At 39.8% G+C, this 12,897-nt stretch overlaps 1 protein-coding gene across 4 annotated transcripts in view; it reads left to right on the top strand.

Moving 5' to 3' along the window:
- LOC119505275 (INTS3 and NABP interacting protein) overlaps nucleotides 1-12,701 on the top strand; it is a 31,817-nt gene extending 19,116 nt beyond the window's left edge. For all 4 annotated transcript variants that reach the window (XM_037797935.1, XM_037797933.1, XM_037797932.1 and 1 more), the window contains 3 exons: nucleotides 3,609-3,711; nucleotides 6,378-6,468; nucleotides 7,642-12,701. In XM_037797935.1, coding sequence (XP_037653863.1) covers nucleotides 3,674-3,711; nucleotides 6,378-6,468; nucleotides 7,642-7,737 — 225 coding nt within the window. In that variant the 5' untranslated portion in view covers nucleotides 3,609-3,673 and the 3' untranslated portion in view covers nucleotides 7,738-12,701. The remainder of the gene's footprint in view (nucleotides 1-3,608; nucleotides 3,712-6,377; nucleotides 6,469-7,641) is intronic.
- Nucleotides 12,702-12,897: the final 196 nt, after the last annotated feature.

The raw sequence follows: 12,897 nt of genomic DNA, 5'->3' as shown, positions 1-12,897 counted from the left end.
TGCTTTTATAAGAACTCTCACAGTCAAAGGAACTACATTAATATAAGCTTACAGCCTCTGGTTTCAGTTTTCACACTCGAGCTTTCCATGGTTAACAGAAAGGTAACTAGAGCTACCAGTGCTCTGAATGTCAAACATGCATGAAATTGTCTTAAATGAGGCTGTTGCTCTTTGACTATGCCCAGAAAGATACGTGTGTGATTTTTTTTTTTAAGTTGGTGAAGCATAAGAAATTGCTGTGTTTGTAGGTAGAAAATGGTCAATATAGGCAATTTAGTAAGTTAAAAAGAAAATAAAAGTTCTCGTACAGTGGTTATGTTACTATGTTTACATAATACTAATTATGTAAACATGAGTTGATGCTTATGGTTTGTGATGGTCATCCTTACTAGAAAGAGACCTCTTAATCTAGAATAGAATTATTTAATGGTTGAAAATATTTTGTTGTTGCCTTATCTATCTTTTAGACCCCTTTGGGAGAGTGCCCTGAATGGGAGTGAAATTATTCATTAGTTGCTTTGGGAGGTAGCTGAAGGAAAGGTCTAAAGCTGTGGTTTGCAAACCATGCCCCAAGGCACCTTAAGGCATGCCAGAGAATTCCCAGAGGCTCCCTGGGTATTTAAGTTTTCCAGTGAAACACAGCAATACTTGACATTTGTTGGACCCCCCCCCCCATAGACTAGCTTGAGGTGGTTTACAGTTTCAGCAGTCCACCACATTCCTCTCAATGTCGTCATGCTTTTGTGAAGTTGGGATTTTGGAAGTTACTTTGATAAGAAAAGAAATACCATGTGAAAATCAGTGTGGAAGAGGGAATGAGGATGGCAGTGTCTGAATTCATTCCAAGGCTTGAGAAGTTATACAATACCCAAGCATAAACGTCTCATTAATAAGTAATTGTGGTTGTTTTTAAATGAAATAATTTTTCTTTTCCATTTATTTTGTATTTTATTTAAAAACAACCACAAGATGGTGGGACATAAATACATATTAGGTTGTTTGGAGCTACCTAATTAATCAATAGAACGGTTAGGTATTTCTTTCGGCCTAGGGGCATTGCACAAAAATTAGGGACATACCAAGGGTGCTGTGAACTGAGAAAGTTTGGGAACTCCTGGTTTAAAGTAATTAGACCAAGTCATTGATACCAAGTGGAAAAGAACATTCAGCTTAAATTTCTAATGGATGAGGTTGTTTGAGTTATCTTCCCATTCTACTTATTTGTTACAATATGACAAATATCGATATATTTTAGATTTAATTCTGTTTACTACAAAAGAAAATAATCTTTTAAAATAAAGATAGCAAATAACATGTCATAAAAATATGAAAGCATTTCCTAAAACATGTCTCAGTTGGATTTTAATACCTAGAAACTCAGAAAATCAATGAAAAGAATACAGTAGCTTAGAATTCAAACATTATCAAAGTGTACAATATAGTAACCTTCTCTGTGCTTATTTCTGGGGAGGCATGTGGCCATTGAGCAAGTCACTGTGACATTCCAAAATACCAGAAACAGGCCATTTTCCATTCCTCAATATGGTTATCTGATCTGCTTTGTCTTCGAAATTGGGATACAGTTCCATACCAAATGGCAGTGGGAGTCAGGATGGTGACACACGTTATCTCTGCCTCCTTTTCTCTACCTCTGCCAGGGAGTTATTTCTGATTATCAGTAGATTCATTCATTATATATTGCTTTAATAATGTTGTTTTGGTTAATAATTTTTTGACAAAGTTTCAATTATTATTACATATGGCATCCTTTGCTGTGGTATTAGCATTCACCAGCATAAATATCTCAAATATTAAGCTGGCTGAGAATTCTCCAGACTGCAGACATTTGGGAAAATTCTGGGATCTCCATGTGTCAGAGCTGTAGGGAAACTTTGAGGTCCACTTTAACCCTTTCATTTAACATGAGGCAATTTGCCATCCTTAGAGACTTCAAACAGACTATCCGAAGGCAGATAACTTTATGGAAGGACTTCCATAGGATATGATGCTTTAATAAGTCTGGTACTGAGACCCTGAGAGGAATTTTTCATTGATTCAAACTTTACTATCTTGTACTATTATTCTGCCTCATTTCTTCTTATTGCATCCTAAGTTGAGATAGAAAATGCCTTCTTATTGTCCTTTCAGAAACAAGCAGTTGTGCAAGAGGTATGTTCTTGACAGTCTGGCTGTCCTCACTTAAGTCTTCACTTAAACAGAAGACTTCTGGGAATGCCTCTCTGCCAGGGTGGGAGGTGTGGGCAGTGACAGGGGATGTTACCGTCCCATCGGGCTTCTTCCCTGGAAGACTAAGTGAGAGGCCGGGCAGGAGAGGGTGATTAGAATGAGGATTAGAGTAGATGAATCACCTGGAAGACTCATAAAGCCATCTTCCTCAGAAGTACTGGTAGGCATAGTGTGAATTATCTAATCCTCATAGAGGGAGTCTGCTCTTACTAGAATTGGATGACAAGTTGATGGCAAAATGATGAGTGGGCAGAGAGAAATATGAGAGAAGATAAAATCTTAAAAAGGACATGGCAGAGACACCTGTTTTCCAAATTCCAGACTGCAGCTGCTAAGCTGATGCCTGATTGAAGAGCAGGCTTAGTTGAAAATGCTGTAAACCTCAGTCACTTCTAGTTCAGCCCAATCTCAGTGGGAATGCTCCTTGGACATCCTGCACCATCCCCGATCAATTTCTTTCCCTTTCCTCAGAAGAGAAAGTGACACCCATCCTACCACTTGATTCTCTGCTTTATAAAATAATCAGTATTAAATTCTCTGGATCCTCATGTGGTGTCCTCAGGAGTGCTCCATGGTGAGGGTCTGCTCTGCTCGAAAAATGCGTTCATCCTACCTTCTCACCAGAGCTTGAGATGTCTCCAAAGAAGCTGGAATTCCGGGAATTTTGTGTGTGGTCTCTTAACGTTTACGTGTTGCCATCTAATTAGAACTTTTAAAACATAGTTGATGTTGCTCTTGGACCATGACTGTGCAACGTCTGCTCTGGGTCTTAGGTAAGAGCGAAGCTTAAGACCAAGCCCAGCATTAAGGATTTGATAAAAGTCTCTTTGTATCCTGCTGGTTTTCTGCTCCATGTCTCTCTTAGAATTGTTCTCTGGTCAGTTGCAATTCTTTGACTTTTTCCTTGAAAGATTGTGTCATTTTTGAATAAAAGCAGTTGAGAAAAAGAAGTATCTTTTTGATCTGAGGATATCTAATATTTTTTCCTCCATGAAAGAGGCATTCACAGAGAACTAAGAAAAACCTGCACTTCCAAAGATTGACTGTAGGATTAGCGATTGGCCCCTGCACCATTTGGGGCTACAGAGGTTTTGTTAAAAAAACACATGCTGTAACTCACACCTTGGTGATGAGAATCAGTGTTATACATTGTGAATATGTCCCTGTGTTGCCTTATGCTGTTGAAAGTTGCGAGGAAGCTGGCGGGCGGGGAATAGTATCCGGCTGGGGAAACACCTCTCACTCCTGAGCGCCTTATCATGTCAGAGAGTGGACATTTGGCTTTCTGGGTTATAGATGACCTAGGTTTATAAAAAAGCTCTAAAATGTTTCTTATTTTTTTCTCTTTTCCTCTCTTTTAGGTTTTCAAAATAAAAATAGAGTTGCCATCTTGGCAGAACTGGACAAAGAGAAAAGAAAATTACTTATGCAGAATCAATCGTCAACAAATCATCCTGGAGCTAGGTATTGACTTCTTCAGCAGAAGAGATGAAATATATACTTCATTTTAATTTACTTAATTTGTTTTCTGTTAAGCCTACATATTTGTAAAGAAGAGTATAGTTTAATTCAGTGATATAAAAAATTCTTGGACAAAATAACTAACTTAATTGTTTATTTTGTTAACATTGGAATTTATATATTGTGTTTTGTTTCATAGGTAGATTTGAAAAAATTAGACTATTTAATTAGATATCAACTAGGGTATTTAATTTCTCTGACAACCTTCTTTTCTAAAAAGAAGAGCGTTCTGCATGATTTTTATTTGTTACTGAAATTATTGCCAGTGGCCCACTTTTTAAAGCGTTCTGCAAAGAAGGTACATTTTAGATAGCTTAAAGATCTTTATTATACTCAGTCTCTCATCTTAAATATCTTCCTTCAGATCTATTATCCCTGTTCAGCTACCACCCTAACCCTCCCATCTCTTTTTTAGCCAGACTTTTTAAAGGAGTTGTCTCTACTTACTTATCTCTGCTTTCTCACTTATCATTCACTCCTTGACCCACTGCAGTCTGACTTCCTGTCCCCCCACCCGCCACCCCAAAACACAGAATCTGTTCTTGGTCCTGGTTACTTGTAACCTCCTTGCAGCTGAATCTGATGGATCAAAGTCCTTTTCTTGCTAGACACCTTAACATTGACACTATGATCACTCCCTCCTTCAAATACTCTGTTTGCTTGTCTCCATTCATTCACTCTTAGAGTATAGTAAGTATAGGAGGACACTATCTTGATTTCTGTGCTGATAACTTATACATTTGCATCTCTAGCCCAGACTCTCCCCGAAGCACCAGACTGCCCCCTGGATATCTCCACTTCCATACCCCACAGGAACTCCAAACTTAGCAAGTCCCAAACTGAACTTGTCTTCCCTTCCCTCTCTGACCAACTACTTAATATTCTTGGGTTCCTGTCTCACTGAATGGTAATCTCTCATCTACTAGTTACCAAAGTCAGAAATGTGACCTTTAATTATTTCTTATTCCCTGCCACCCCTATCACCAAGCATTTACCATTTTCTTGTGATTATTCTTTGAACTGAATCTCAAATCTGTCCATTTTTCTCCAATGCTACTGATGCTGCTCGGGTCCTGGCCACTCTCAGTACTTGCCCCGATAACTATCACATTTCCTTACTGAATTCCTGGTATTCGTGCTCTCGGCTGCATTTGCCAGCTGTGTCAGCAAGGGTGCTTTCATCTGGAAGTAACAGGAAACCAACAAAATTGGTATAAACATTAGGATATATGCTAACCAGGAGTGTGAAGATAAAGTAGTTCCAGAATAACTTAATTCAGTGGACAGCTGTCATCAGTGATCCAGGGTCCCTTCATCTTTGCCATCTGCTTCCTCCTGGTCAGAATGTGACTGCAGTGGCCTAGGCATCACCTTCCCACCAACCACCTGTAGAGGCAGAAGCCAGAAAAGTTCCCATGATATGTCCCTTTTGTAAGAGTGAGGAAAATGTTCTCAGAAGCCTTCTGACTCCCTATCCATTCTTGTTGCCCAGAATTGTGTACCTTTCTCTTGCCTAAACCAGCAACCAGCTAGGAGAATGGCCTTGTCTTACTCCAATCAAGGTTCACCCCTGGGGCTGGGGCTGGGCCTGGGCCTGGGCCTGGGCCTGGCCTTCCCTGAAACATGGCACTACTTGTCATTGAACCAAATTCGGGTTCTCATTAGCAAGGAAGAGAGAGGAACAGCTGTTGAGTAGGCAGCCAACACTCTGCAGTAGCAATGGTCTTTCCGAACCATAGTGTGATACTTCCGGTCACATCATTCCCCTGCTTAAAACTCTTTGGCAGTCTCTCATTACTGTTACGATAAGGTCTGTACTTCTTAAATTATTTCACAAGGCTCTTCATATCCTGGTACCTGCCCTCCTCCTCGGCCTCATTTCTTGCCAGCCCACATTACCCCTCCCCAGCCTTGACTTTCAGTCCTACTGAACTCTCAATTTCAACATGTCAAGCTCTTCTACCCCTGGGCCTTTTCACATGCTGTTCCTTCTGCCAGAAACATGCAGTTATTCAGTTTTCATCTTAAATCTAACTTTCATGAAGTTTTTCCTGACCATTATCCTTCCAGCTACATTAGATATGCTTATTAATATGTGTATCATGTTTTTTCATGATTGAATGTTAGTCTGTGAGTTTTGTCTTGCATATTTTTCTACCCCTAGTGTTAAGCACAGAGCCACACATAGTATCTGCTCTACAGTCTGGCGAATGAGTACCTCTAAGTTTGATTATTTATTCATAATAGTTCAACCAACATGGAACGTGATTTTGAAGATTTAAATTTAATTATTATACAAACAAATCAAAAGTGTGGCTTTACTGTTTATGAATATCATGTGATTTAACTGTTTTCAAAAATAATGTTAATGGGGTGCAAGAGCAACTAGAGTCCCTCGAACCCATTTGAAAGTCAGGGAACCATACGCTATAAACAAAAAGATTACAGGAAGCCCCAGGAAATAGCATGGGTCTTCTTCATGTAAATGGGTTCTTCATGTAGCTAGGTTGTTTTTTTAATCTCTATAAAGAATCTGTAGTGAAAAATATGCTTCAGAAGTAAGGAAGTCTCTGCCTCAAACAGCCAGGTAACTAAGGTTCTCATTTTAGCATTGCCCTCTCCAGACCAGCTCTTAATAAGGACTTCCGGGATCACGCCGAGCAGCAGCATATTGCAGCCCAACAGAAGGCAGCTTTGCAGGTGAGCAGAGTAACTGGCATTCTTATCTGCCGGGAGATCCTCTGGGTCCTGGAAGCCAGCACAGCTCTTCTTTTGTATTTCAGTGGAGCAATATCAATAAAAATGTTCCACCCATAATTGCCATGGTTTTGCTGATGTTCAGATAAACCCGAAGGATTTGAAGGACCAATACAGCAGTAATAAAAGTATCTTTTATGGTGTTAACACAGTCATGATTGATTCGGTGCCAAACCTGCCAAGGGATTGGGTTGCTTGTGCAAAATGTTTTAAGATATTTGGATTGGCACAAAGGTCTTAACAACTGACCATGGTAGTTTAGTAGTACATGTGTGTTTTCAAATGTGCCATGTTATGACATCCTTTAATAGTTTTACTGGTTTATTATTCTCATTTGGATTTTTTTAATGGTCAGCATGACTGTTGTATAGGAAGTGTATAAAGACTAACTTTTACCACAGGATGAAGAATGTGATATTCCATTAGTTTAAAACAATATTTTTTTCATAATAATAAACAGTTTTTTTATTACCATGATCTTTGATAATTTAATTAAGGATCCCAGAAGCCTTAGACAAGACATCATTTTTTTTATAGGCATAATTGAGTGGCCTGTGCTTTTAAACCTTAGAATCTCAGAATTGGAAGGGAACTTAGAGATCATCCCTTCAGACAACCTAAACATGGTCCTCTTTTCTTTTCTTTCGTGCTAGAGGGAAGTCACTGGTGGATTTCTGTTATTTACATTCCAACATTCTCTACAGAATTCTGGCATCTTAATCATTAGTTCTCAGCTGCCTTTTTTCCCCCTCTCTTTCCAATTACTGTTCCCCTTTCTCAAGATCCTGCTTTGCTGATGGAAAGCAGGGGACTGTGGGATCTGTTACTTGTTTCACTCCAAGGAACAAAGCAATTCTTGTCTCAGACTCATTTATTGACTGAAGAGAATCACAAGGGGGAAGGTGGGGATGACAAATGAGTACCTGCAACTTGTTAATATGAATTCTTTATTATTGTCCATCTCCTGTGTATTTAAACAAAGTTAGCAACCCAAGAACTGGTTTTTTCAATAAATTTGGTCTCAAGCACTCACAAAGGATACATAATTTTAATGCCTTGGTTGAAAAATTGTGGCTTTTAATAGCTTATTTGCCTTTTTTTTTTTATCTTTCCCAGCATGCTCACGCACATTCATCAGGATACTTCATAACTCAAGACTCTGCATTTGGGAATCTTATTCTTCCAGTTTTACCTCGGCTTGACCCAGAATGAAGGAAATATTTGTAATGAAAGTGACTTTGTAATATCAAATGCCAAAGCTTCTATCATCTAGCGCTTATACAAACTGTGACTTTCCAGATTTTGGTGAACCTTTATGTTTTTGGCTCTTTTAAAAGAAAGGTATATGCAAATGAAAGCATAAAGGTAGGATAATGAGAGCTTTGGAAGCAGTATCATCTGAGGAATCAATTGTGTTTCCTGTGACTAAGTCTTGTAATGTGGTTTGATTTTAACTCATGCTGCCACGTCTACAATGGACTTTCAAGAACCATTTTTATAGCACTTAACTTAAAGAAATGAGGGTGCTTTTAAAAAATGTGAACCAGTAGGCTTAAATAAGTCACCTTCCTATTTGCTATTTATAGGATTTTGATGTCAGTGCAGCCTTTTGAGTAGTCAACATATCCTGAAATATTCTTTGTGAACTCATAACTAGTTCCTCTATTCTCAATTTTAAAAGAAAACCCAAGATTAGACTAAATCACCAACCAGTCTTAATCTTTTGTAAGTGTATACCACTGTAAATGATTAAATACCATTAAAAAACAATTATAAGAAATTTGGTGGTGTTAAAATTTGTATGCGCTCTAAGTATTCTTATATAAATGGTACACCTGCAGGTTCTTATTGTCTGTTTGAGTTCTAATTAAAAAATTATTATGCAAGTGGAAATCCCCCCTTCCCCCCTTTAATTACTTGAAGTAGGAAGGAGTTAGGTTAAGCAAGTTTCTCAACATGAACTATCTCTAATAGATTCTGGGGTGATTTAAATCTGGACCCTACCCTTATCCTATAGAATTAGAATCTCTGATTGTAAGTTAAATCTGAAAACCATGGGCTAGAGAATTCTTTAACATGTCTTATGTAAAATTTTCATGATACATTTATAAAATCATAGATTTATAGATGTCGGGAATTTAGAGGTCATTTAACTAAAATCTACATTTTTTTCCTTTTAATAGGATTGAAATTATAGTTTACACTATATCCCAGATAGAGCATTTTGTATATTTTTTATAACCGACCTCATCTTGGCCTTGAGTTCCTGTCCTCTCTGCTGGTAGGAAAAAATTTAATCTTAAAACTTGCAGTTTGGGTCAATAATTAGTCAAAGTTCAACTTCCTTTTCAAAGTGTTTCTTTGCCCCTTTCTTCCCTAGATACTTGCACCAACCGCACAGCCATTTCCATTCCTTCTCTTTGACAATTTGAACAGATGCCCTGCCTTTGGGTGAGTTGGCAGGTGTCCCCATTGTAATGGTCACCATTACAGCAGATGTGCCCTCACTGCTGAGGGCTCCCTGGGTGGGGGGCAGTGTGTCTGGCCCCCAGTGTTCCTCAGGCCCATCCACCTATTCCTTAGGCCTTCTTATAGTGACTCCCATTTTCTTTAATTAATTTTACTCAGTTGCTATTCTATGTGATTCACAACCGGTAGCGTGATTCAAATCTGTCTACTAATATTCAGGATATTAATAAGTTTGGATTGCATAGTTTTTATGCTATTGACACTATTGACTTTTGTAATCTAGGTAAAGAGAACTTCTTTCCAGTGGTACTTTTTCCAGTCTCAGCCTTTTTAATATATGTTTCTTAAATCCTGCAGTCCTGGCTTGTCTGCTCTGTTCCCAGAGTGAAGCCCTCCTCCCCTTCCCTCTCCCATTCTTTGAGTCACTTCACTTCAATTCACTTCAAGTCTATATGTATTTATTAATATATACCCTGTGAAGCTTTGAGCTTTGGGGGACAAAAAGGCAAGGGAGGCCCTTCCTGCTCTTCTGGTGGTCACAGTGGAGAGGAGCCGACCGGGAATCCTAAAGCACACAGAAGGCCGTTCGTGGTCCCAGAGTGGCATTGTGCAGCAATAGCATTCTGGATGGACCTACAAATATTACACGATTTTATCCGGCAAGGAAGGAAGACCTGCTCCAGGCAAAGGCCAAGATTTTATAATCAAGACAAATGAGAATTAAAACAATTGCGAGGGCTGCAGAGGGTAATGGAAAGAGTGGAAGTGGAGTCCAGTCAGAAGCCCTGAGGTGGAATCTCAGCACTGCTTCCCTGGGACTGTGCGTGCACTTGGATAACTCAGCCTCTCTTTGCCTGTCTCTCCATCTGTGAAATGGGAATACCACACACTCTGCCTACTTCACTATTGTCTAGACCAGTATTTTCAAACTGAGTTCTCAACCCGTTAGTGAGTTGAGAAGCCAACTTAGTGGTTTAATGGATTATGACCAGCCTTTTACTGGAAAAATAAAATAGAATAGAAAACATCAGAATGCATTGCACATAGTAAGAAGTTTTGGTTCATGAATCTTCTGTTTCTGTGTGTTTCTAAGTGTGTGTGTTTTACTTGTTTTTATTTGTCTGTTCACTCATACATAAGGTCTTTTAGGGCAAGGATTTTTCTGTTTCTTTTCCTCCCTCCCTTCCTTCTTCCTCACAACTATTCTGCTTAGAATAGTATGTGGCACACTGTAGGTATTCAATACATACTTGCTGAATGAATGAATATATATGAATGACCTGTGTCATGATGTAACATGCATGTTTTGTTAGATTTTTTACTGTGAGTCATGGCAAAAAACTTTTGAAAGCCACTGTTAAAACAATATAACAATATAGATGATGTTCTTAGAAAAACTAAAGTACTTTGCAAATATGAGCTATAGTAGTGTGATCCTGGGATAAGAACTGCACTGACTCAGTAATTTCAAAGGTGGACTTTTTTCCCTGAACAATCTGTGAGTTGCCTCATTAAGTTGTCTCAGTTCTTGGCTTCACTTTGGCAATATTAACTCAGTCTTTACGTTGTTTTAAGGCCCATTGAGGTCAGGGATTTGGTGAGATGGATTATAATGAGAATACAGGGTCAGCAGAGGGAACATGAATTCACTGATGGGATTCAACCCCACTTCCTGAATCCCATCAAACAGCACAGTCCCGTTTCAGTCACATTAAATTCAATCAGTATGTACCGGGTGCTTTCCTTATTCACTTCTGCCCGGGCAATAACTGGTACACAGTAGACACCTCCAAATGATGAAGGTGGGCTGGGAGGAGTAAGAGAACAGTTTCTGTCCTCGAGAACCTAATAGTCTAAAGTGGGTGAGACCAGCAGACTAGTAACTAATACCGGGTGTGAACTGTCGAGAAAGGACCAGTGAAGAATACATCAGAGAACAAGCATTTGAACTTGTTTGCAAGATGGAAGGAAGCCATTCAGTAAAGATAGGAGAGAAACATTCAAAGCAAAGGGGAAGGCTGCACAAAGGCAGGGTGGAGAGCAGGGGTAAGGGCCATTGTGAAGCAACCAAAAGCCCCATTCAGTGGGAGCATGGATTTATATGGGGAATAATTAGAAAAGAGGCTGAAGGTAAGCTAGGCTCATATTCTAGAGGATCTAGAATTCTGGAGTGAAGCAAACACCTTTAACTCGGGGCACTGCTGGGAATCACTGAACATTTGAGTAGAGGCAGGTACAGAGGTGAACCAATTCTGCCGCATCAGCTCTTGGGAGAGGGGAACTTCCCGACACAGTGAATTGCTGTTGCGATTCACTCCAGCTCCACCTCCCTCTGCTGTCTTGTCCATTTAGTTCTCAGAGCCTTCCCCCAAATTCCTCTTGCCTCACCATCCCTGTTTCCTCCCCTGCAGCGTTCTTCTCTAGATCTACCTCTGTCAGCCTTACAAGAAAAGGTAAAGCAAGGCATCTTCACACGGTATTTCACTTAATCTTCACAACAGTTCAGTGAGGTAGTGAGGTGGATATTTGTAGTAATCTACTCCACACTAATTCTTCCTTCCCACTTCCTAACAATACTCACATTTTTGTTGGGTATGCTTCTTCCCCCTATAACTGATGTGTTTCAGGGGAAGCTGACTGCCCCAGGAAAAGGAGTGGGTCTTAGATGCTCCAAGCCAACCAAGTTAATTCCCTTTTGCAACAGAGATTGGGTCAGATAACTTTTGATACAACCCAGTCAGCAGGTGGCTTTCCTTGGCCACAGGAATTGGTTCAGGATTGGACATGTTGCCCAATTCAACCCAAACGAGATTCCAGGAGCAATTCTCTGGGCTTATGGAAAATATGCATTCTCACCTTTCTGAGACTACTACAAAAAGGGACTCTTTCCCTCTCGATGTGTAATAGGAAGCAGATAGTCCCGGGTGGTGATAGCAGCCATCTTGTGACCATGCGGCAAAGCCAGTCTTGGGATGAAGCCTCCACTATAAAAGGTCAACTAGAGAAATACAAAAAGAATTTAAAGAACTGGGTCCTTGGTGACATCGTTGGACTGCTGAATCAAACTATCCCTAAACTATCCCTCTGGAATTTTCAATTACATGAAGTAATAAATCCTCAGTATTGTTTAAGCCAGCTTAAAGTAGGTTTTTTGTCACTTGTCACATAAATAACCAGGTGTACTACCTTTCTAACTAACTTAGCCACACAGCTGGGAAGGGGGAAAGCCAGAAGTTTAAAACCCCGATCTTTACTCATGACCTCCCCAGGCCACCTCCACCACCTACCTTAGGCCATCCTTAGACCTCACCATAGTTTTTGCTCATGTATGCCGTCCCTGCACCTGCCAGCCTTAACCCTTCTAGGACTCGTCCTACCTGATGATTTCCCTACTTCATTGCCTTTGGATCAATCATCAGAATATAGGTATGCATTTTCAATTTCTCCCCTCTGTCTCCTCTCTGGCTGCGAGTGGCTCGCCCCTGATCTCCATGTCTCTTGTGCCTCTCAGGAGGAGGCAGCTCACGGTTCACGTTCTGGCTCTGGGTTCAGCTCGTTTCTGGCTCATCACTGCCACTGCCAGAGAATTGTTTGAACTTCATTTCCAAATTCACTTCTCCTAACGTACTCTCAAATGTTTACAAAATAGATAGAATGATATGTCAAATGTGGCAAAACGTTAAAAGTTGGTAGCTCTGGGTATCTGGATGGGGTTATGTTGGATTTCTCTGGATAGGCCTTGTATTTCTCAACTGTACTGTAAGTTTGAAATTATTTCAAAATAAAAACTTTAAGAATATAAAAAAAGAAATGGAGCTTGAAAGACAATACAACTGTTTCATGTGCCATTTATATGGGAAATTGACCAGCAGGCCATTCTTGAAAAAAAATAAGTTTCACTTC

This window comes from Choloepus didactylus, chromosome 10 (genome assembly GCF_015220235.1).
Source record: "Choloepus didactylus isolate mChoDid1 chromosome 10, mChoDid1.pri, whole genome shotgun sequence".
NCBI lineage: Eukaryota > Metazoa > Chordata > Mammalia > Pilosa > Megalonychidae > Choloepus > Choloepus didactylus.
Note: the sequence above shows the minus strand (reverse complement) of the source record. Positions and strands in the feature narration are given on the sequence as shown.